This window comes from Protobothrops mucrosquamatus, unplaced genomic scaffold (genome assembly GCF_001527695.2).
Source record: "Protobothrops mucrosquamatus isolate PMUCROS unplaced genomic scaffold, P.Mucros_1.0 scaffold84, whole genome shotgun sequence".
Classification (NCBI taxonomy): domain Eukaryota; kingdom Metazoa; phylum Chordata; class Lepidosauria; order Squamata; family Viperidae; genus Protobothrops; species Protobothrops mucrosquamatus.
This window is the reverse complement of record NW_015386461.1, coordinates 700801-724476: the sequence shown is the minus strand read 5'-3', so window position 1 is coordinate 724476 and position 23676 is coordinate 700801. Positions and strand designations below refer to the sequence as shown.

The 23676-nt window shown below is 37.7% G+C and overlaps 1 protein-coding gene across 1 annotated transcript in view; it reads left to right on the top strand.

Moving 5' to 3' along the window:
• The first annotated feature begins 593 nt into the window (after nt 1-593).
• Nucleotides 594-23676, top strand: part of RAB3GAP1 (RAB3 GTPase activating protein catalytic subunit 1) — a 32170-nt gene continuing 9087 nt past the window's right edge. The window contains exons 1-17 of the mRNA XM_015812442.2: nt 594-623; nt 759-814; nt 4974-5049; nt 7312-7444; nt 8148-8226; nt 8520-8639; nt 9240-9405; nt 10452-10551; nt 13228-13309; nt 14131-14199; nt 15753-15826; nt 17221-17313; nt 19565-19731; nt 20144-20242; nt 20459-20631; nt 21590-21644; nt 21957-22298. Coding sequence (XP_015667928.2) covers nt 606-623; nt 759-814; nt 4974-5049; nt 7312-7444; nt 8148-8226; nt 8520-8639; nt 9240-9405; nt 10452-10551; nt 13228-13309; nt 14131-14199; nt 15753-15826; nt 17221-17313; nt 19565-19731; nt 20144-20242; nt 20459-20631; nt 21590-21644; nt 21957-22298 — 1902 coding nt within the window. The 5' untranslated portion in view covers nt 594-605. The remainder of the gene's footprint in view (nt 624-758; nt 815-4973; nt 5050-7311; nt 7445-8147; nt 8227-8519; nt 8640-9239; nt 9406-10451; nt 10552-13227; nt 13310-14130; nt 14200-15752; nt 15827-17220; nt 17314-19564; nt 19732-20143; nt 20243-20458; nt 20632-21589; nt 21645-21956; nt 22299-23676) is intronic.

Genomic DNA, 23676 nt, shown 5'->3' with positions numbered 1-23676 from the left:
GAGGCGAAGAGGAAACAATGCACCCTGCCTTAAATCCCCAGAAGGTTGTGCCATATAGCTGGAGCACCTCCTTCGTTCTTTTGCCTCTCAGTTCCCCCAATCGATTCGCTCATCTTTGCAACGATAAACTAACATTTTAGGGCAGTGTTTCTCAACCTTGACCATTTTAAGGCATGTGGACTTCAACTCCCAGAATTCCACAGCCAGCAACGCTGGCTGTGGAATTCTGGGAGTTGAAGTCCACATGCCTTAAAATGGTCAAGGTTGAGAAACCCTGTTTTAGGACATCTGTGAACGGAGGGTGACTTCCCTGATCACATTCCTGCAGTTTTCCCGACAACACAAAACGGACCGCCCGGGACTATTTCCACAGGCCTTCCTCATCCCAAGGCTAAACAGACAACCCCCCTCCCCCTACACTCGCCACCCGGCAACAAAAGAAGGGAGAAAAATCCCCTCAGGCTCTCCGGCCTCCACGGAGAGCTTCTTCTTTCCCTCCGCCCCCCCCACCACCACTTCCTCGCGCCGCTTTGCCACGCGCCGCGCCGCGCCGCGCGCCGTCCTGTCCCCCTCCCATCATGCCCTTCGGGACGCTGCTTCTCAAGATGGCGGCCGACAGTGAGGTTGGTTCACCGCTTGAAACACCCCCCCCCCTCTTTCTCCTTTCGGGCTAGCGGGAAAGTGGCGCGGCGGGGCCAGCGCTCTTCTTTTCCCGCTTGGTGCCTCACTTGCTGCTTCCTTCTTTTCCTTTTCCACAGCCGGAGTCCGAAGTGTTCGAGATCACGGATTTCACCACCGCCTCCGAGTGGGAGAGGTAGGTGCCTCACCTTTCCGCGCTGTCCCCTTTTCCCCTCTTAACCTGCGTTGGCATGGGTGCGGTTATGTTTTGGGGGGGGGGGCTAACTGCTCCCGGGGGCTTTCGTCTGACTTCTGTGCTGGATTTTTTTTTGGGGGGGGAGGCTATCTGGAATTGCTTTGTCGGATAGCTTTAGGCGAGGAAATGTAAACAGGTAACTTGCGGGAAAGAGTTCGTTGGAGTGTTGCGGTTGCCGACAGTGGTGGGTCACATTGGAGGCGAGGACTCGTAACAGCCGCCGTTGTGAAGAAAATATGGTAAGGCATTCTTAGAACGGAGACTAAAACATATGAAGAACGGCTGCAGGACTTGGGTTTTGTCTAGTGCAGGGGTAGGCAACCTTGGCTCTTTTATGACTCGTGGACTTCAACTCCCAGAATTCCTGAGCCAGCCAGGAATTCTGGGAGTTGAAGTCCACGAGTCATAAAAGAGCCAAGGTTGCCTACCCCTGGTCTAGTGTCTAAAGAAAAAAAGAAACAGGGGTGACATGATAGCAGTATTCCAGTATTTGAGGGGCTGCCACAAAGAAAAGGGTGTCAAACTATTCTCCAAAGCGCCAGAGAGCAAGACAAGAAACAATGGTTGGAAACTTATCAAAGAGAGAAGCAACCTGGAATTAAGGAGAAACTTCCTAATAGTGCGGACAATTAACCAGTGGAACAGCTTGCCTCCAGAAATCGTGTGCGCTCCATCACTGGAGGATTTTAAGAAGAGACTGGACAGCCACCTGTCTGAGATAGTATAGGTTCTCCTGCTTGAGCAGGGGGCTGGACTAGAAGACCTCCAAGGTCCCTTCCAGCTCTATTCTATTCTAATCTATTCTAGAATTGGGAAGTGCATACTTACTTACCAGCTGGGCAAACCCAGGTTGTTCCATTGAAGGCCCTTTTTTGCTTAGAGTCTCTGGTATTTAAGGGATACCTATAAACATCTTCTGTAAATTGATATATATTTACTTAATATTTGAGTCTTTGGTCATTCGGGTTTTCTCCCGTGTAAGATTAGAAGTATCATAGCGACGTTTCGATGAAATCACATTCATCATCATCAGGCTTGTGCTTTTAGCTTTGTGCTTCTCAGAGTAATATGAAATGTCTGCTGTTTCTTTCTTTTAACTGCCAGTGGGGTTACTTAATATTGGATATACAAATACGTTTCCAGTCTTATATTGCTGGTTATTATTTGGTAACTCAGTTATGGTAAGGATATTGTTTGTGCTGGGTGAATGATTGAGTTCACTAAAGATACAGAAGACAAATATGAGCAAATATTTGGAAAGCAGGTAAAATAAATGCTAATACAGTGTCTGTAACAAAATTGCTTGGGATAGTTATTTATTTCTTTATTATTTAAATTTCAACTTGTCAATAACTTTGGGGAGAGTATAGAATGAAAAACAAAAGTATAGAGCAATGGTTCTCATCATGGACTATATAGCCTTCCAGGGTTCTTGTTACATTTCTAGAGGTGTCAGTAAGTTTTTGAGAGAGTGACCCAAACTTAATTGCCAGGCATATGATCTTTGTGTCATAATCTTCACATCTTATTCTCAGTGCTGATTCATTGTCTGCATAGAATTGATCATTTTTGTTAGTTGCTAAAAAATACTTTGCTTTTATACAACACAATTGAAATTAGTAAGAGAGCTAGCTTGGTTTAGTAGCTAAGGCATCAGGCAAGAAACTGGAAGACACTGAGTTCTAGTCCTGCCTTAGGCAGATGGCTAGCTGAGTAACTGTGGGCTAGTCACTTTCTCTCATTTCTAGGAAGGAGGCAATGGCAAACCATTTCTTTAAAAAAAAAACTTGCCAAGAAAACTGCTAGAATAGGACATAGTTGAACAGAAGAAAAAAATGGTTTGAATAGAAAAGTACATTTTTTTCCAGCTAACAGCGACGCTGAGAGGTGTCACAAAGAGAAATGAAGTTTAAAGGGTGCCCTGAATAAAAAAAAAAAGGTTGAGAGCCTTTGCTGTTGAGCAGTGAGGAAAATGGCATTAGGGCTGTTCGAATCTCTGGAGGTGGAAGGCTGTTGTTTCCTTAGGTCAGTGCTGTGATAGAGAATTGTTTCTTTTCTGGGTTCTATCAGGTTCCTTGCTTAAGGGATGTGACTCAGTATATATAGAATATAACAACTGTCTAATATTACAGGGTGAAAATATGAACTATCTTTACTAATTACAGAAGTGTTATTAATAGTTTCTATTTAAGAACCTGTTTCAGCATTTGTGTAAGGATGCTCCGAAATTATGGTATATTAAGCAGAAATGTGATATCTAGCTATGACTAATATAATGAAGTCAAGTAATGGTTTGTGTTTCAGCTACTGTCAATATTTATTAGAAGTACTCATTTGTTAATTCTGAGTATGCTTTCTTAGAAATAAATTCCATTACACTCAATGGAACATATTTTGTACGGTATTAATAGGAAAATTAATCAAGTTGGCATCTCAGTGCAATAGTATTTTGTGCACGCTTTTTTTTTTTATTCAAGGCAAGGAAGAGGAATATGCATAGGAATATTTACGTATTAATTAAATATAATATGGAAAATGAACAGGGCAAGGTGCTAACATAACCATTATGTTAACAGGGCAAGGTGCTAACGTAACCACTATGCTAACATAACCATACATGTTATTATTTCAAGCTCTATTCTCTCTCTCAGATCAAGCTGTTATCTTTAGCAAATGTCATTAGACAGTGATCAAGTAGACGAAAATGAGTCCTAACAGAGGATGCAATAGCTACACAACTTGCAAAATAATCTGCCCATCAGTTTGGCTAAACTGAATGTAAAAGATCTGTTTTTGATGAATTCATATCATTATTAGGATCAGATTCACCATTTCAAAGTATAGGTAGTCCTTGATTTAAAGCCATTCATTTAATGATTGTTTGAAGTTACAGTGGAACTGAAAACAGTGACTTACGACTGTTTTTTACACTTACGACCGTGCAGCAACTCTGATTACATGATCAAAATTGGAGTGCTTTGTAATTGACGTGTATTTATGAGGGTTGCACTGTCCCAGGGCATGTGATCACCATTTGTAACCTTTCCAGCCAGCTTCCGACAAACGGAGTCAATGGGGAAAGTCAGATTTGCTTAATGACAGTATAATTCACTTAACAATTGCAGTGATTTGGTTAACAACTCTGCCAAAAAGATTGTAAAATGGGGCAAAACTCACTTAACAATTGCCTTACTTAACACTGGAAATTTGGGGCTGAATTGTGGGTTGTAAGTTGAGGACTACTTGTCGTCCTTGGGTCAGCACTACTTTTGACTTCCTTGTTTATTAATTTTTGTTGAGTTATGCTTGTACCTGGAATGCCAATTCAGGATAATGACATTTACGTTTAATGCTTTATGTGATATTGCCCTGATAACGTTTGATTCTTTAATACACTTTTTTTGTAAATTATATCTGCCAGTTAAGCTTTTTTTTCTGAATATGATCAATTGTGGATCTAAATAGGACTTTGCGATGATTCCTGATCTTTGGAATTATCATAAATTAGTTTGAAAGGCTCTAGGTCTGATAAATGGTTTGTGTAACAAATTGTCTTGATCTTTTTGTAATCCACTATTTCAGTGATGGTGAACCTTTTAGAGACCGAGTGCCCAAACTGCAACCCAAAACACACTTATGCATCGTCGGGTGCCGGGTGGGTGTGGCCCATTGGCTGGGCGTGGCTGCGGTGGTAACGGCAGACTGGGTGGGACTAAAAAGTTCAATCAATCCCAACTTTGCAAGATTTTTTTTCCCCGCGAGAAGTTGAAATTGACTGATTGATTGAATCTTTTTTTTTTTTGCACACGGTGGCGGAGGCCTAAAGCAAAAAGGTTTTATAAAACCCAGCTGAAGGCCTAGGACTGGGGCGACGGCACGCATGCCTACAGAGAGCGCTCTGAGTGCCGCCCCTGGCACCCGTGCCATAGGTTCGCCACCACTGCACTATTTGATCACTGTTGATTTAAACTTTGGAAAAATGTGTTAAAATATGAATTTTCCTTTATGTTAAGCAAAAAGGCAAGTATGTTGTTGAATTATGTTTATTTTTAGAAAAATGGATTACAATACTAATGATTTTCAAACATTTTCTCATTAGATTTATTTCCAGAGTTGAAGAAGTTTTGAATGACTGGAAACTTATTAACATTTCTTCAGGCAAACCTTTAGAAAAGGTAAGAATGTTTGCTTCTCAATTATTTAGAGGCCAATGTAAACATAAGAAAAAGTAAGACACAGTGAGTCAACATGTGAAAATTCAGTGTGGCCTTGATCTAAATTACCAAATAATTTAAATTGCTAGCAGGGAGGGTCACATTAATTATTTAATTATTTAAATGTGTATTCACTAATTAGGAGGATTCTGTGATCAATTTTAGTAAAAGGACACTGTCGTTTCACATAATCTGAACATATTTTTTATTATCGAACGATATAAATGTCACATTTATAAGGTACATGCCCTATAAAGCAATTATTTCATTGGGTTTTTTTCAGATTCATTAAATACAAAAAATGGAATATTCTTAAATGTCAAGCAAGCAAATGCAAACTTGTGAAGTCATTAGGAACGGAATCAGTTCTAGCTCAATTAATTGTTCTGAATGTTTGGAAGAGTTATACAAGGAGAATTGGAATAATCAGCTCTTAAATTATATTAATCTTTTTAGTTCTCATTAGCTTCAGAAACAATATAGAATAAATTATTATCTAAGAATAAGTATATGCAGTGCTTTTTTTGTAAAAAAAAAAAAAAAAAAGGTGCTGGAACTCACACACATCATACAACCCGCCTTGCTTTGGAGGTTCCATCCAAAAAAGGTGCCGGAACTCCGTTCTGGGTGTTCTATGAGAAAAAAAGCCTTGAGTTCATGCACATTGGAATTTGCTACATTAGTTATAAATGTTTTTAATATAAAACAAATTTTAGCCAATTTACAAGAAATTTAAAATGGTGGTGAATGTAGTTTTCATGTGTGTTTATACAGTTTATACAAACTATACAGAGTTTGACAAATGTTTTATAGTTTTGATATTGAGTATATTACAATAGAGGAAGAGAACATTCTTCTATAGCAGCAGAAAATTGGGTTACTACTGTGTTTCTGAATCCAAGGTTTGAGTGATTCAGCTCACTGATGTGACTTTTTTTTAAGAGTGTCATCAACAAAGTGAATGGATCAAGTAGTGTTTGCTGCTGTTACTTGTAAATATTTAGTAAAATATTTGTCCTTTTATATAATTTTTGTCAATTAAGAAATGGAAATTCTTCTGCTGATACATAAGTAGATATGATGGAATAATTATCAACATTTCTCCATCAAGACTTGGGATAATTTCCCCCTGGATTATTTATACATATCTCAGTTTCTTTTTTTTATATTTTATCCAAAAATCTCTGTGTAGGATCTCCTACACTGGGTAGTGTGTATTGTACTAAAGTTTACTAAATTATGTTGATGAGGTACTGTATCAAAAATTTCTTGAGACTTAAGGATTTAAACAAGTCTTTAATTGCCTCTTGCTATATTCTACATATTTTCCTTGCATAGATTTATTTTTGTAAAATATTACTTGTTTTGTTTAGCTGCATAAACTGGCATAATGTAATAATATTTTCGTTCAAATGATAATTTGAAAAGTCCATTATAAGTTTCAAACAAGCAAGTCAGTCTTCAAGAAGAAAAAAAAATTGTATAAAATATTTACTCATCTCAAGGTCCTGCATATTCAAAGAAAATGCAGTTATCTCAACTGTATCTCAACTGTTATCTCAAAATATAAGATATGCTTCAACAAGCATATCTTATATTTTTGGCTGCATCATTGTGTGTTTCTTTGGCATTTAGTTTCATTTTTGCAAGTTAGAAAAAGATTCTACATAAATAGATAATACTAATTCTATTAGGACTGCAGAAATACTTTCAACTTGTTTCATTTTCAGTTCCTCTCTCCATCTGCTTTTTTTATATTCACACTGTTCTTCCCTTGTATTTTAAATCATTTCAGATTCTTTTCTTTTTCTTGACTTTTATAGAGAGATTAGTTGCCAGGATTTTAAAATTTGTATTTCATCTCCATAGTAGTAAGAGAATATGATTATATTTGTTCATTATGTCTTTGGAGTGTGATCATTTTTATGAAACATCTTAAGAAAAGGTATTTATTTTTAAAGTCATTGATTTATATCTACTTTGATTTAAAATGAAACAAAAGTACTAATTAATAGGCTAGGAACATGAGCCAATAGTGGTTGAAATAAATGAAATTATATTTCTATTTTGTTAGATTTTGCAGAATTTTTATATGAATGAATATATTAATAAAAAAAAATTTGGGGGAGTAACAGTAGATTTTTACTGTGGTATTTCCTATGAAATGTGATTAAAGGTATTTCAGATAACTTTTCTGATCACACAATTATGTCTGATATATAGGGTGTATATACCACTGAAATATGGGAAGAGAAAGCTGATGAAATTACTTTTGCTGATTTTCGATTCTCTGTGACACATCATTATCTAGTCCAAAAATCAAGTGATAAAAATACAAAAGATGAACTAGTAGAAGGTAGGTATATTTTCAGTTGCTCAAATAATCTTTTAGCTCATAGCATCTACTTTTTATTTATTAAATTGATATGCTGCCTATCTCTCTCAAGTGACTCTGGGTTGCTCACAATATCACTTTTTAATGTGATACACTATGAAGTTATTACTTATAGACAGTGTCATACTCTGTAATAAATTACATATTTGAGAGCTTACTCATTAAAGGAGCATACATGGTAACTTTTTTAAAAAGAAGGCATCAACTTCCATTTTCATTAGATTCTCGAAGAGGCAAATATATAGCTTGATAAGGACTAATTTGGTGTAGTTTGGTACCAGTTTGAGCTAGCACAAAGTCAGCTGGATGACCTTAGGCCAGTTACTCTTAGCCTTATGAAGCAGTAATGGCAAACCACTTCCAAAATCTTGCCAGAAAAATGCAAGGACTTGTCCAGGGACTGACTGATCCAAAGGACCCAAAATCAAAACCAAGGACTAATATGCTTATTTTTTTTATTTAGTAGTTGTGAAAGTTGTTTTTAAGAGGATAATTACCTAGTATTTACAATTGTAAAATAATTAAACTGATTAATGTCTTATTCATTTAATTGTTCATTTAATTGGATTAAAAATCATATTACCCACCTTGGTTATTTAATCAGAATCTTTTTTCGGTTGAAACCTTAAAAGACTTAATGGTTTCATCTTTAATGATTTAACAGATGCTCTTCCTGTTGCTATGCAAGATCTTCTATGCATGAACAATGATTTCCCTCCTAGAGCTCACTGTCTAGTAAGATGGTATGTTTGTTATTTAAAATCTTACATTTTAACTGAAGAAATTATTGTAAGAATTTTTCCCCTTATGATTAAATAATACATTTCTTAAGACTATAATTGTTTATGTCATGAAATGCAAGATATCAAAAAGAAGAGTGTTAACATATTGGTTTTGTCTGATGTTAGATCACGTTAAATCTTTAGTGGGGCTTAGCAGAGGGACCGTTGTTATGTTTAAGTAATAAGAGATAGATGCATTTTAATCCTCTTAATTTTTGAAATCTACATTTAGTGGAATATTTCATTTGTTCCAGGTATGGCTTGCGTGAACTTGTAGTTATTGCACCAGCAGCAAACAGTGAGGCAGTTCTTAGCGAATCCAAATGTAATCTCCTTCTGAGTTCAGTTTCTATTGCGTTGGGCAACACAGGCTGGTAAGTAAAGTTTTACCAATAGAAGAGAATATTTGTAGCTCTGGGTTGAATTGTGGAGTCCTTGCTGCTCCCTGAGCTTGGTTGTTTTTGTGCAGATGTTTCATTATCCAGCTAAATAATATCTTTAGCACCGGAAGGGAATGGAACTTGATTTCTATATAAAGTGGTACGGTTAAGTGTTATAACCCTGCATTATCTTTGTTGTAGCAAAGTAGATGCACATGAAGAACCTTGTTTTACTAGCTTGCAGAAATGAGACAAGATGCTGACAACAAGGAAACAATAGAAATTACATAAAGTTGCTTCTTTGCTGAGTTTTCAGTGTGGTTTTTCCTCAAATTCTACACTAGTGATTTTAATCAGTCTAGCCCAGGGGTAGGCAACCTTGGCTCTTTTATGACTCGTGGACTTCAACTCCCAGAATTCCTGAGCCAGCCATGCTGAGGGGAAAGGGAGAGGTTTCCAAGCTGAGCCATGCTGGCTCAGGGATTCTGGGAGTTGAAGTCCACAAGTCATAAAAGAGCCAAGGTTGCCTACCCCTGGTCTAGTCCTCCAAGAATACAATCATATTTATTGGAAAACATTTTCAATATTTTTCAGCCAGGTGCCAGTATTTGTGCAAATTCATCACAGAAGCCGGAAAATGTACGTTGGGGAATGTCAAGGTCCTGGAGTCAGAACTGACTTTGAAATGGTTCATCTTCGCAAAGTACCCAGTCAGTACAGTCACTTATCTGGATTGTTGGACATCTTCAAATCTAAGATTGTGAGTATAGTTTGTGTATGCACATGGTAGGCACGTGAAGATATGTCCCAAATGATCTTTCCAAAAGTAGCAAGTGCAGCAAATCTTATGCTACTGTTAGTTCTCAACTCATAACCACAGTAGGGACCAGAAAACAAGTTAATTTTTGTGTTCACTAAGCGAGGCACCATGTGACTGTACCTGACTTTACAATCTTTTTTTTGCTATGGTCATTAACTGAGACATCACTTGACCACAACTTGCAACCTTCTGCCAACTTCCCTGTTGACTCTGCTTGTCAGAAGCCAAATAGGGAAGGTCAGAAATGATTTATCATGTGATTGCAGGATGCTGGAACTGTTGTAAGTGTGAGCTGATTGCTAAGTCCCTGGATTACTATGATGTGACCCCAAAGATGCTGCGATGGTTGTAAATGCAAGGATTGATTGAACGTAACTTTTTCAGGACTGTAGTAGCTGAACAATTGTTAAATGAATGGTCATTAAGCAAGGACTACCTATATTTTGAATAGGCCACTTAAGATGAAGTTACTCAAGAATGCCATGCAGATTAAACATTTTTACAGATTGTGCTATTTCATGTACCGTTTATAAATTATTCAGACTTTGGTTTTCCTTAGTTTTTATTCCTACTCTTTTTGATCTGATTAAATATGAACAGTATAAGTAAGGAAAAGTTTCAAAATTTAAAGTTTTGCCTTTTCACTTCAATAGATGTATAGAATGATTAAAAATGACTTGTGTTGTTGTTTGTCACATATCCAGTGCCTGGAAAAAGTCTTTCATCTCACAAATTGTCGTTTCAAATACAATGCTCACAAGAGATACATTTTTTTGTGAACCAGTCTTAGTTTGAACTTTAAAGTGGTTCAGAAGGACGTTGATAGAATTCAGCTGATTGCAAAAATTATTCATACACAATCTTGAAAATTTATCCTTTAGAAATATTTTTTGTTATATTATCTGGGTTAAACTGAAAGATTAGGAATGCCGAATGTCTTGGACCTCACATTTTTTTGTGATTATTCTTATTGGTATGTTTTCCAGGGCTGCCCGTTAACCCCACTACCTGCAATCAATATAAGTATTAGGCTGACATATATACTTCAAGACTGGCAGCAGTATTTCTGGCCTCAGCAACCTCCAGGTAAGAAACTGATTTATTTTAATTTCATGTTGTGGAATTTAGTACAAAAGTAGATCAGAACCAAAAAAACATGCAACAAGGATTCTTTTCCTCTTTTCCCTGTTCTGTTTATAGGACAAACAAAAGATTAACAAATATTAAATATTATATGACATCTGCTTTGAGGCTAGGGTAAGGGGGGAAAAAGACTGGTTCCTCACTGTAAAACTCAATAGCAAAGAATACTTTTATTTGTGGTGTCCCTGGCTGTTTTCTTGCAGACATTTCATACCAAGGTAGGTAAATTAGGCATTGCACTGATGATGTTACTTAGTCTGGTAATGAAACGTCTGCAAGAAACTCAGACAGCACCAAGGATTCCACAGTTCACTCCTGCGCTACAAATATTCTCTTCTATAATGTTGTCTTTTTTTGCAATCTTGATTATTAAATCCCCAAGTTTAAAATATAAACCGGATTCCAAATATTAGTGTCAAAATTCTAATACCTATGCCACAAATAAAAGAATTTCACAGCAGTAGAATTTTTTTGAAACTTAATAATGTCCTTCTGTTGATAGTAAGTAACAAGAAGGCTTTGCCTTTTAAGAGGTATTTCATTACCTGCTGCATCATATAATATAAATTCCCAAGGTCAACATAGTTAATAGCTTTCTGTCATGGATTCCTTGGCTGCTGCTGTTGTTAGAAGCAAGTCCATCACAGTTTCTACATTCTGTGACATACAGCCATACCATACCCGATCTACGTCTGTGTATATTGTATATTGTGTAAATGGTTGAATTCTCAGTTGATTGAAACCTTGATTGTAATATATACCCTGCTGTCATCAGCCTTCATGGTAAATATTTTTAAACATCCATGGTTGACATAAAAAAAACTCAATAAGAATTATCAGCCTAAGCAAAGCTGAAGAGTTTAGCCTTCCCTGACCTGAATGTTTGTGGGCTTCAATTTCAATTTCATGTGGGAAATTTGAGGGATTAAAATCCACATATCTGAAGAATTTTGGACAATGTCCCGAGGGAGCCTTTTTCTGATTTTCTCTATTGTATTGAATCTGTGTTAAGGAATTGTTTTAGACTTTTCTTCTGACTGCTGATACGTGAGCTTGATTTGCACATGTTTTCACCGACTGTTATATGGCTTGGTTTAAGTCAGGGGTCTTCAAACTTGGCCCTTTTATGACTTGTGGACTTCAACTCCCAGAATTCCTCAGCCAGTATGCCTGGCTGAGGAATTCTGGGAGTTGAGGTCCACAAGTCATAAAAGGGCCAAGTTTGAAGACCCCTGGTTTAGGTAAAGTGAGCTGATGCCTTTTTATGTGAACCAGTGCCATTTCAATCTTTTGCACAGGGATTTTAAACAGTGTCATTCAGACCCCTTAGATAAGTTTTTATATCCTCTCTATTACTGTCTTATATTAAAAATATTAACAGTATACACAAGTAGTCCTTGACTTACAATCAGTCGCTCAACAACCATTTGAAGTTATGAAACTGCCCCCAAAGCTAATTATGAGCTGTTTCAAAGTTATGGTGGCCACACACACACACGCACACAACCCTCATGCTCACATGATAACATTTTGGGTACTTGGCAACTGGCTCCCCTGTATTATCATTTGTAGTATCCCACAGTCATGTGGTCACAATTTATGATATTTTTAGCTTTTTGTGACATTTACTTCTGATTTCTGGCAAAAAAAACACCTATTGGGCAAAATTGATTTGCTTAATGACCACCACAAAATAATGTCAAAGAATTATTCCAATTATGCTCATAAGTTGAGGATTACCTGTAAAATGAAGCATTCATACATTATTACCTTAGCAGGCTACCACATGCATTGGGATTCCTCTTCATTCTTTGTAGTAGATTTAGTTGCTCAAGAACGTATTATACTGATACAGGTTGTCCTCAACTTACAACAATTCATTTAGTGACCGTTTGAAGTTACAACAGAACGGAAAAAAGTGACTTACGACCATTTTTCGCCCTTAAGACCATTGCAGCCTCCCCAGGGTCACGTGATCAAAATTTGGATGCTTGGCAACTAGTTCATATTTACGACCTTTGCAGTGTTCCAGGGTCCATGATCCCCTTTTGCGACCTTCTGACAAGCAAAGTTAATGGGGAAGCCAGATTCACTTAATAACCATGTTACTAGCGTAACAACTGCAGTGATTCACTTAACAACTGTGGCAAGAAAGGTCATAAAATGGGGCAAAATTCACTTAAGAGCTGCCTCATCACAGAAATTTTGGACTCAGTTAAGTCAAGGATTATCTGCACATATTTTCTGCTACCATCTCCATAATTCTAATGATTGCAAACTGAAGAATCTGAACTTTTTTCAAGAAGAGGTTGTGTAGAAATTGTACGAAACCTTTTTTTTTTTAATTTCTTCACCCCACTGTCCCTGATAAAAAATAGAAATGAAGCGGAAGATTAAACTTTTGTGTCTGAGATGGTCTTACTGGTTTGTTGTGGCAATGTCATCCTTTCTGCAGGTGATAGGAATTAGAATATTAAATATTTAATGTTGAATAATATAACAAAATATTTATAGATAGATTAGATTATAGATAGATAGATAGATAGATAGATAGATAGATAGATAGATAGATAGATAGATAGATAGATATACAAACATAACTATATGTTTTGCCAATAGATATAGATGCTTTAGTTGGAGGTGAAGTCGGAGGCGTAGAATTTGGGAAATTACCATTTGGTGCCTGTGAGGATCCTATTAGGTAAGAAGTTTTTTTTATTATTATTTGAGAAGCCTTTTTAACAGAACTGTTGCTTATGCAACTAACATTGTGTAACATATAATAAGGTGTTTGATAAATCTCTGAATATGTAATAGCTGTCTATGTATTAAAGTTACCAGATCTATTTCTTTTGTAAACTCACTGTTAGAGAACACAATACAACAGTGCTAGTATGGCAATGAATAGGCATGCATACGTTCTCTTTAAAATTATTCAGTGAGCGATAGGAAAATATTGGGTCTCATAGGTATATTTTAAAAAAAAATAAACATTGGTATTTGTAAAATAATAAGTTTGGATTTCCACAGGCAGTTTAAAAACCGAATTATATAGCAGCCATTTGCTCATCTTTGCTATAACCAATGGGAATATGTCTTTTTTTTGCAGTTCAGTCACTCCAGTAATGGACAGTCTTTTGGTACTAAAGACCATACTTAATAATTAGGGGGCTTGATAGGTGAGTGCAGCTATGTCACACATAATGCGGGGATTTTGGTTTCCCCCCCTCCCCTCCTCAAGTTTGGGAGGGTTTTCTCTCCCTTATTTTCTTCAAAGTGGTGCTAAGCGTGGTTTAGGCTTACATATCCTTCTTTCCCAAAGTGATGCAAGATCTCACCATCAATTTCAGGCCATTTTTCATCATTGAATAGTTTTGGTCTTGAGATAATCCCTCCTGCACTGTTAAGAGTTACCTCATTAGTAACTTCCTGTTTCTGCAACTCTGAAGTTTGGATCTATGCTAATACCTGTTTTGTTATAATTTCAAAACTACTTACAAAAAGCAATGCTTCTCCTTCCAGTGAACTCCATTTAGCAGCTATATGGCCCCATTTAACAGAAGGCATAATTGTGGACAACGATGTTTATTCGTAAGTACATTCTTTTTCCTGTTTGATTAGATTTTATAGTTCAGAATTCCAGAACTCTGTTTTAATCAGACTTCTCCATTTCCCTCAAAATAAATATAATTAAAATTGTATTTAAATTTTCGATTCTATATAACAGTGATGGTGAATCTTTTAGAGACCGAGTGCCCCAAAACCGTACCGTCCCTGCCCGCTCTGCCCCCACCCCCGCCCGCAGGGCCACCCACCACCTCCACGGCCCGCCACAGATCACCCAGGCGGCCCAGCAGCGCCATTGCAGCCACGCCCTCCGCCCACGCCCTGAGACGGGGCAGGAGGGCACAGTCTTGTCCCCACTTCCCAGCTGCCATGTCCTTGGCTGCGCTACTCTGCATGGGCCACGCCCAGGGGCGACACTCCGGGTGGGCTGCTGTTGAGGAGGGAGCCATGGGGGGAGCGGAGCTGGGGCTACGGCGCACATGCCCACAGAGAGGGCTCTGAGTATCGCCTTTGGCATGTGTGCCATAGATTCGCCACCACTGCTATATAACAAGGCTTGCTATAGAACAGTGGTGTCAAACTCGCAACGTCACGTGATGTGTTGTGACATATCATGACTTTTTTCCATTGCCAGCAATGCGGTTTCAGCATGATGCATCCGGCCCATGGGCCAGCAGTTTGACACCCCTGCTATAGAATGAACATTATAGCAACGTTTGTAATAATATTAAGGTTGACTTTGCTAATGTGAATGTATATCTGTTTAATAAGAGATGCTGTTGAATCCATTCATTCTGGTTAAACCGCACTATGTGGTAACAGTTTTCTTATGTGAATATTGTTGGGTTTTTTTTGTGAAAGAATCTAATGGAAACAAAGCAGGAAGCAGTGCTCAGTGGTGACCTGCATAAAAACATTGGTTAAAAGAAAACTTGCTGTACTTCAAGCAGTCTATTCTTGAATGACTTATACCAACACAAAGTTCTTCCCAATATTTAGGAATTGTTTTTTCTTTTAGGAAAAGTTTGGCAGATGCAGAATTAAGTGGTGGCTGCTGTTCAAGTAATTGTTCTAAGAATTGAGCTAGAATCACAAGAAAAGTAGCATAGAGTGTGAGCTTTCCTATACCCCGGAATTAGGGAATGATTTCCAGGTGAGGCATCCCCCCTGGAAAGTAAAATCTACCAAGTTGCTACCCTAGAAGAAATTGAAACAGGAGTGAAGACCCAAGGAGCTCCTGGGAATGGAGGTTTGGGTCCTTTTGTTTACCATCCTGAGGGCCTCAAAAATCCACTACACACATTGAGACTAATATGCTAATTTGAATAATTAACATGGGGAAAATTTTCAGAAAATGCTCTAATTCAAAATTGTCTAAACAAGCCATTGCCCTTTTGAGATTGTAAAAATAACCACGTTAGTCAAAAATGGCAGAGAGGGCCTACCTAAAAGATGGGGTTTATTTTATTTTGTCAGGATATGCTAAGATCATTATCAAAACTGAAGTGTTTTTATTCAAACACTGCTTCTCAGCATTTGGGTGAAACAAAGTTAACATTTTTATTTTATTTTTAAAGAGACCTGGATCCTGTTCAAGCACCTCAGTGGTCTGTGAGAGTCAGAAAAGCTGATAATCCACAGTGCTTATTGAGTAAGTTTTCCAGAGCTTTATTCTGTCCTCTTGCCTTTTTTTCTTTTAAATTAACTGGTATACAACAGTTCATTTAGTGCAGGGGTAGGCAACTTTGGCTCTTTTATGATTTGTGGACTTCAACTCCCAGAATTCCTGAGCCAGCATGGCTCAGCTTGGAAACCTCTCCCTTTCCCCTCAGCATGGCTGGCTCAGGAATTCTGGGAGTTGAAGTCCACGAGTCATAAAAGAGCCAAGGTTGCCTACCCCTGATTTAGTGAATGCTGGAAGTTAACAACAGCACTGAAAAAAGTGACTTATGACTGTTGTTTACTTTTACAACCGTTGCAGCCATCCCCATGGTCATGTGATCAAAATTCAAAATTCAGACACTTTACAGCTTGCTCATATTTATGACAGTGGCAGTGTCCTGAGGTCATGTGATTTTCTGCAACCTTCTGACAAGCCAAGTCAATGGGGAAGCAAGATTCATTTAACAACCGGGTTACTAACTAGCCTCATTGATTCCACTTAACTGTGGCAAGAAAGGTTGTAACATGGCCAAAACTCACTTAACAATTGTCTCACTTAGCAATGGACATTTTGGATTCAATTGTCGTAAGTTGAGGACTAGCTGTATTACAGCAAGATATGAAGCTGACATAGCATTATACGATACTGAAAAGTTCGTGTAGGTTTTGTGGTAAAGAACGCAGTCAGAGCAATCTTTTATTTCTTTCTATGTCTTAATAGTTAAAGTATGTTTCTACTTCAGAAAAAATAGCACTGGAATGTTTTGAATGTAAAATTTGGATTTTTTTAAAAAACTAACAATTTTATGGCTTCATTTGCCATACTTAAATATTTATATGTGGGTTTCAACTTCTGTGGTAGCAATAAATTATATTAATTCTTAATGGCATATGTCTGATTTAGAAAGCTCCCTAAACTTCAAATAAGGCAATTTGTATCTTAATATTTAAATATTTAAATCTAAGTGAACTTGAACATACAACATAGCACACTCAGTTGATTATTCACCCAACATTGGACAATTATATATTTTCCAATTAAAACGTGGGATTTGTGTTGACAGAGAAGACAAATAACTTGTATTTAGATTTATATAGTTAGCTATTCATGGTTCATTTTGAAATCCTAATTTTATTTATTTTAATTCTATTGGCACGATGTTTTTATATTTATGCTAGCATCTTAAATCCTAGTTACTCTTATAATATGAAATTTAAAGCCCTTCCAGTAGACCAATAGTTTAATTTTAGTACTGAATGTAAATTGCCAACTATAGGTCTGATAAAAGGGAATACTTTTTCTACTAAATCCCAATATTATTCATGTGGAGTATGCCTTCGTGGAAAACAGTAAAGTATCTGCATGACTAATTCCTCTTGCAGGTGATTTTGTTACAGAATTTTTCAAATTATGCCGTCGTAAAGAATCAACTGATGAGATTCTTGGAAGATCAGCATTTGAAGAAGAAGGGAAAGGTAAATTCATAGTTTTTCCTGAAACTATCAAAGATTGGGACAGTTGAATTTGTGAAAACATTTAAGTAGTATTTAATAAAAACAAAGAGTAACAGTTTCTGTGAGCTATTGGATAAGACAGGGCTTTTCAACCAGTGGTACGGGTACCACCTGAGGTAAATTGGCACCTGGCAGGTGGTACGCGACCATCTTAGAAAAGTGGTAGCGGGGGAAGGGAATGAGCTGAACCGGTGGCAGCACCGTACAAGCCTGAGAGAGATGGCTGGAGCTGCAGGGCTGTCGGCTCAGTGAAAGTGCCAGGATCAGCGCCAGGCTCCAGCTGGAGCTTGGCACTGATCCTGGTGCTTCTGCTGAGCCCAGAAGAAGCGCCAATCAGCTGGAATGTTGCAGCATCTCCAGGGTCTTGTGACTTACATTCAGATGCTTGGCAATTGATTCATATTTATGACGGTCACAGTGTCCCAGGGTCTTGTGAAGTGACCAAAACCTGCTGCAACCACCCAGCAGACGGGGGGAATAAAAACCAAACAACCCCCACCCCCCGCTGCCAATCCTCTAACAGAAATGCTCACAACAATGAAAACCTCGGACAGGAGGAAGAGCGCCGCCGGGTGGGCAGGCAGATGTCTTGCTCGGCTGTGGCTTGGGGGGCACTTTTTTCAGTGCCATTGTAACTTTGAACAGTCACTAAGCGAAATGTTGTAAGTCGAGGACTACCTGTACTTTATCACTTTTTTCCTTTTTTTTTTGGGGGGTCATCAAGTTTTTGACACCTTGCTAGGTGACTGGTGGTACTCGGATGTTGCCATATCCTAAAAGTAGTACAATGGGTGAAAAGGTTGAAAAGCCCTGGGATAAGAAACATGTCAGTTCTTTTTTTAAAAAATCCTTTTGCACAGTACATGTGGTCCTGATTTAGCAACCACTCATTTTATGGCTTTTGAACGTATGATGACACTGAATGAGCACTACTTTTTTTTTTTTTTTTTTGAAAATTTTTATTTTTAAAGTAGAAAAAATTATACATCTTTCAAACATAAAATGCATTAACATACATATATTTCCATTCTAACATTACACATTTTAGTTATATAACTATTAATGCATACTTATAATACCATCCCAACTCTCCCCCCACCCCTTTATCCCCCTTCCCCTCCCTTCCCCCCCTTCCCCTCCCTCACTTCCCAGAACTGAACACAGGGTTACCAAGCCATTATAATATCCACAACTTATCTACCATACTCTCTAATTTTAAAATAAACAACATCCTAATTTCTTTAACCCCCTTCATAACATTCATTCTACTAACATAAGAAAATTTTTTATTCATAACCTACATGATAATTTTTTATCTCATATCTCTTCTGTATATAAACTATCCATCTTTCCCATATTTTAATATATCTTTCCTGATATTGACCTTTCAAATACGCGGAGATTTTTGCCATCTCCGCCAGGTTAGAGACCTTATTTCTCCATTCATCCATTGAAGGCAAGTTTTTTTGTTTCCAGTATTGAGCTATTAATAATCTTGCTGCAGTAATAAGATTTAACATCAAAGTCACTTCTTGAGTATTTAAATCTTCGGTTATCCCTAGTGAATGAGCACTACTTAAAACTGATCCTTATACCAAAGTCAGTTAGTGTCCTGATGCCTGGCTTGGAGTTATAATGTTGCAATATTCAGTAGTCACGTGATTGCAGTTTGTGACTTTTGCCAGCTTCCTACAAGCAGAGTCAAAGGAGAAGCCGGCAGGAAATCACTAATGGCGACCATGTGACATTCTTGTTTGACAGCCTGCAGTGATTTGTTTTAATGTGGTTTACAACCACGTCACTTAGTGATGGAAATTCTGGTCTCGGTTACCATTGTTAAGTGCGGACTACCTATCATTTGTTTGTATCTGTCCTCTTTCCATATTTAATTTTTTACTTATTTTTAAGCTTTACTGCCAAGTAACTTTGATCATTTTAATGTCATCTCTCTGGCCTCGCTTGCACATCTAGCAGGTGTTTCCAGTTATTTTTAAGAGGAGTGTAACTTAATTCTGAATTAAGTAGCAGAGGGCATTTTAGATTTAATAAACCAACTTTGCAGCTTTGTCCTTTTTTGCTTGCTTGCTTGCTTGCTTGCTAAAAATGAATCTATAAGGCAAGAAAGGGAAAGATACTAAGGAAATTAGATTACAAGTTAATACTTTAGAACACCGATTTATTTATTTATTTGTCAAATCTTGATATTTTGTAGATGCTGATATAAGCCATGCTTTGTCCAAGCTCACAGAACCAGCCCCAGTCCCGATCCATAAATTGTCAGTGACAAACATGGTTCACACTGCAAAGAAAAAGATTCGTAAACACAGAGGCATAGATGAATCTCCTTTAAATAATGAAGTCCTGAATACTTGTCTCATGGTAAGTTACATTTTATGATGAGTTATAAATTGTCTGAGCCAAGAATGCTTTGAGTGACTTTCACTCGAATAACAAATCTGACCTTTCTCTGGAGATGGATATCTAGCTGTGGCACATTGAAAATGGACTGCTGCTAAATGTCTGGCATTGTCACGAAAAAGCATTTAGAAGGCTCAGTTAAAAAAACAAAAAACAAACCACCCGTGAGGTTGCTGTCAGGCATTCAGCTTTTGAGATCAGATTGATGCTCTCTTAATCACATTGGCCGATCAACAAAATGTGTTGTTGATAGCTTCACAGCAGAAGAAATAATGATTTGAGTGTTTGGTAGCCATGTTTCAAGGCAATGTAATAGTAACATCTAATGCATGTGAAAAAATGGAAAACTGAGGCTACGTGTTTTTCTTTCCAGTATTTATTCCCTGATGCTGTTGACAAATCAGCAGATGGATCTGAAGCTAGAACTAATGCTTCAACAGGAAGCATTCCACCCCCGGATGGCGAAGACTCTGTAAGTTCAGATGCATATGTGAAAAACATGTGCCAGATTTTAATTACTTTTATTCAAAGGAAAAACAAATTTCATGGGCTTGATTAGGATGACTTTTCATAATGCTTTGTTTAAGGAAAACAACTGGACACATTAAAACTAAATTCTACAATTTACAATTCTGTGCTTGAGTTTAATATTGTTTCACAGATTCTTTTCATTTGTCCTTATATGTAGAATCTCTACATCCAGTTCAAATCAGCCCCTTCAGACAGTCTGACATACAAACTGGCTCTTTGTCTTTGTATGATCAACTTTTATCATGGCGGAGTCAAAGGGGTTGCACACCTCTGGCAGGAATTTGTCTTGGAAATGCGCTATAGATGGGAGAACAACTTCTTCATCCCAGGGTGAGCATTTGGCCTATTAGTTATTACTAATAGTACATCAATAGTTTTCTACACTCCTCAAGAGTTAGGTTGAAGAGAGAGTGAAATGTTACTGCCATCTCAAAAAGTTATTTCCAGCCAATTTCTTTTATTTAACATAAAAGGGAGAAAAAGCTGGATACATTTGTATCGTCTGTGTAGATTGTTCAGAAGGAGATTCTAAGCAGCCTATTATAATAAATAGCTTTTTGAGGGAGATTTGGTTGATAAATTATGAAATATCCGAGCCTTCTTGTTTGCAAAGTTATGTTCAAAAGATTGTTAGGCTGTGACACAAAGGTCTTAATTTAAGTTGTTGACAGGTTATACAGGTAGTCCTTGACTTACAACTATTCATTTAATGACCAAAGTTACAATGGCACTGAAAAAAAGTGACATGACTATTTTTCACATGACCATTGCCGCATCTCCATGGAAATTCGAACGCTTGGCAACTGTCTCGTATTTATGACGGTTGCAGTGTCCTGGGGTCATGTGATCACCTTTTGCAACCTTCTCACAAGCAAAGTCAATGGGGAAGCCAGATTCACTATTGACAGCGGCAGTGATTCACTTAACAACTGTGGCAAGGAAGGTCATAAAATGGGGCAAAATTCACTTAACAACTGTCTCACTTAGCAACAGAAAGTTTGGGCTCAGTTGCGGTGATAAGGATTATCTGCACATATTTTCTACTTACCATCTCCATAATGCTAATGATTGCAAACTGAAGAATCTGAACTTTTTTCAAGAAGGTCATAAAATGGGGCAAAGCCCACTTAACAATTGTCTTGCTTACCAGTGAAAATTTGGGGCTCAGTTGTGGTCATAAGTTGAGGACTACCCGTATATGCTTTTTGTGAAAGTGGCAGCATCTCTATGTCTTGCAGCTCAGTTCTTTTTCTATTGCTGTAGTAATATAAATGTAATTAATGTTTAGGTTAACCAGCAGTGCACCTGATCTGAGATGTTGTTTATTGCATCAGAAACTCCAGGTAAATCTTACAAATCTACATGCTTTCTTTTATGTATTAATCTTTATTTGAAAAATTGTGATCAGTTACTGTTTAATTGTATCCAGTAAGCCACCACGAGTTGTACAGATTGGGGACAGCCTATAAATTTGGGATAAGGATTTATATGAAGAAGTATGCTGTCTTTTGCAATAATAAATTTTTAATTCAGGCTCCCTTTTGGGTTCTCTTCTCTGACATATGTGAACAAAACGTTGCTATTGTGAAAATACCCATTGCTCACGCTAACGATAGATTTTCAGTGTGCTTGATGGAAGTTTGATTGCTTTCCAGATGTTAAATTGTTGCATTGAAAGAAAGAAAGCAAGAGATGAGGGGAAAAAGATGATTAACTTAGAAAAACAAAAAGACACGATGGATCCAAAAGAGAGTGATAAAGAAAAAGGAGAAGTGGGGAAATCTTGGGAATCTTGGAGTGACAGCGAAGAAGAGTTTTTTGAATGCCTGAGTGACACCGAGGAGCTTAAAGGAAATGGACAAGAAGGCGGAAAGAAAGGAATTGCGAAGGAAAGTAGTAAAGAGACGTTAGCATTGAAGCCCGAGGGTCGCCTGCATCCGTACGGCAATATGAAATTGCTTCATCCTGGACAACCTCTCTACGTGCCGGTAACCCAGGTGAGTGGGTAACATTTACAGGTAGTCCTCGACTTAACAACAGTTCATTTAGTGACTTTTTGAAGTTACAATGGCACTGAAATAAGTGACTTATGACTTTTTCACATTTACAACTGTTGCAGCCTCCCCATGGTCTCGTGGTCAAAATTTGGACACTTGGCCATATTTACGACAGTTGCCGTGTCTCAGGGTCACGTGATCACTTTTTGTGTCCTTTGCACAAATAAAGTCAACGGGGAAGCCAGATTCACTTAACAACCGTGTTAATAACTTAACGGCTGCAGTGATTCACTTAGCAACTGTGGCAAGACAAGTTGTAAAATGGGGCAAAATTCACTTAACTGTCTGACTTGGCAACAGACGTTTTGAACTCCATTGGGGTCATAAGTTGAGGACCATCTCTACAAATATTTCTGCTTCTCTGGTATCTCCTAGTTCAGCTCCATTTCAGAGGAAGAAAAAAAGGGGGTTCCAAGGATTTGTGAGACGTGAACAATATTAAAATAATTGATTTGATTTTCTCACCGATGTAATTTTGACTTGGTTTTTAAAAATTCTATTCAATATGAGTCCCATTCAAACTCAGCATGGGAGACGAGCTGTACAGTTATAGTTGCAGTAACTGTATTACGTTGCTTTTTCCTTTAAGCAAGATGTTTACAGGAAAGGGAAAAAAGAAAGCAAGACAGTGCCAACAGCAAAGTCACATAGCTCAACTTACAACCACAGTTGAGTCCAAAATTTCTTTTGCTAAGCAAGACAGTTGTTAAAGTGAGTTTTGCTTCATTTTGTGACCTTTCTTGCCACAGTGGTTAAGTGAAACACTGCAGTTGTTAAGTGAATAATTAGGTCATTAAACAAATCTGGCTTCCTTCATTGACTTTGCCTGTCTGAAGCGAGTTGAGAAGGTTACCAATGGGGATCACATGAGCCCGTGACGTCACAGCTGTCGTAACTACATGCCCGTTGCCAGTTGCCCAATTTTTGATCATGGGCCCAGGGGATGCTGCCCATGGTCACAAGTGTGAAAACTGGTCATACGTCCTTTTTTTTTTAGCGCCATTGTAACTTTGAATGGTCACTAAACAAATGGTTGAAAGTTGAGGGACACCTGTATGGGCGTTTCATCCATATATAAAAATCTCAATGTATCACATTTGTGAAATGTACAACAATGGAAACTAATTTTATTTTTATTTCTTTAGAAGCTAGCCACGGGATAACCAATTAATGCTTTTTTCCTCCTCTTGGCCTAGCACTGCATGCAATTCTTGGCTTTCCTTGAAGTCACGAAGCCGTCTTAAATCCAAGCTGATCTCTCACCTTCCTTTGTCTTCTCCCATTTCCTATTTTGCAAAAACCTCAGCAATCTGTTAAA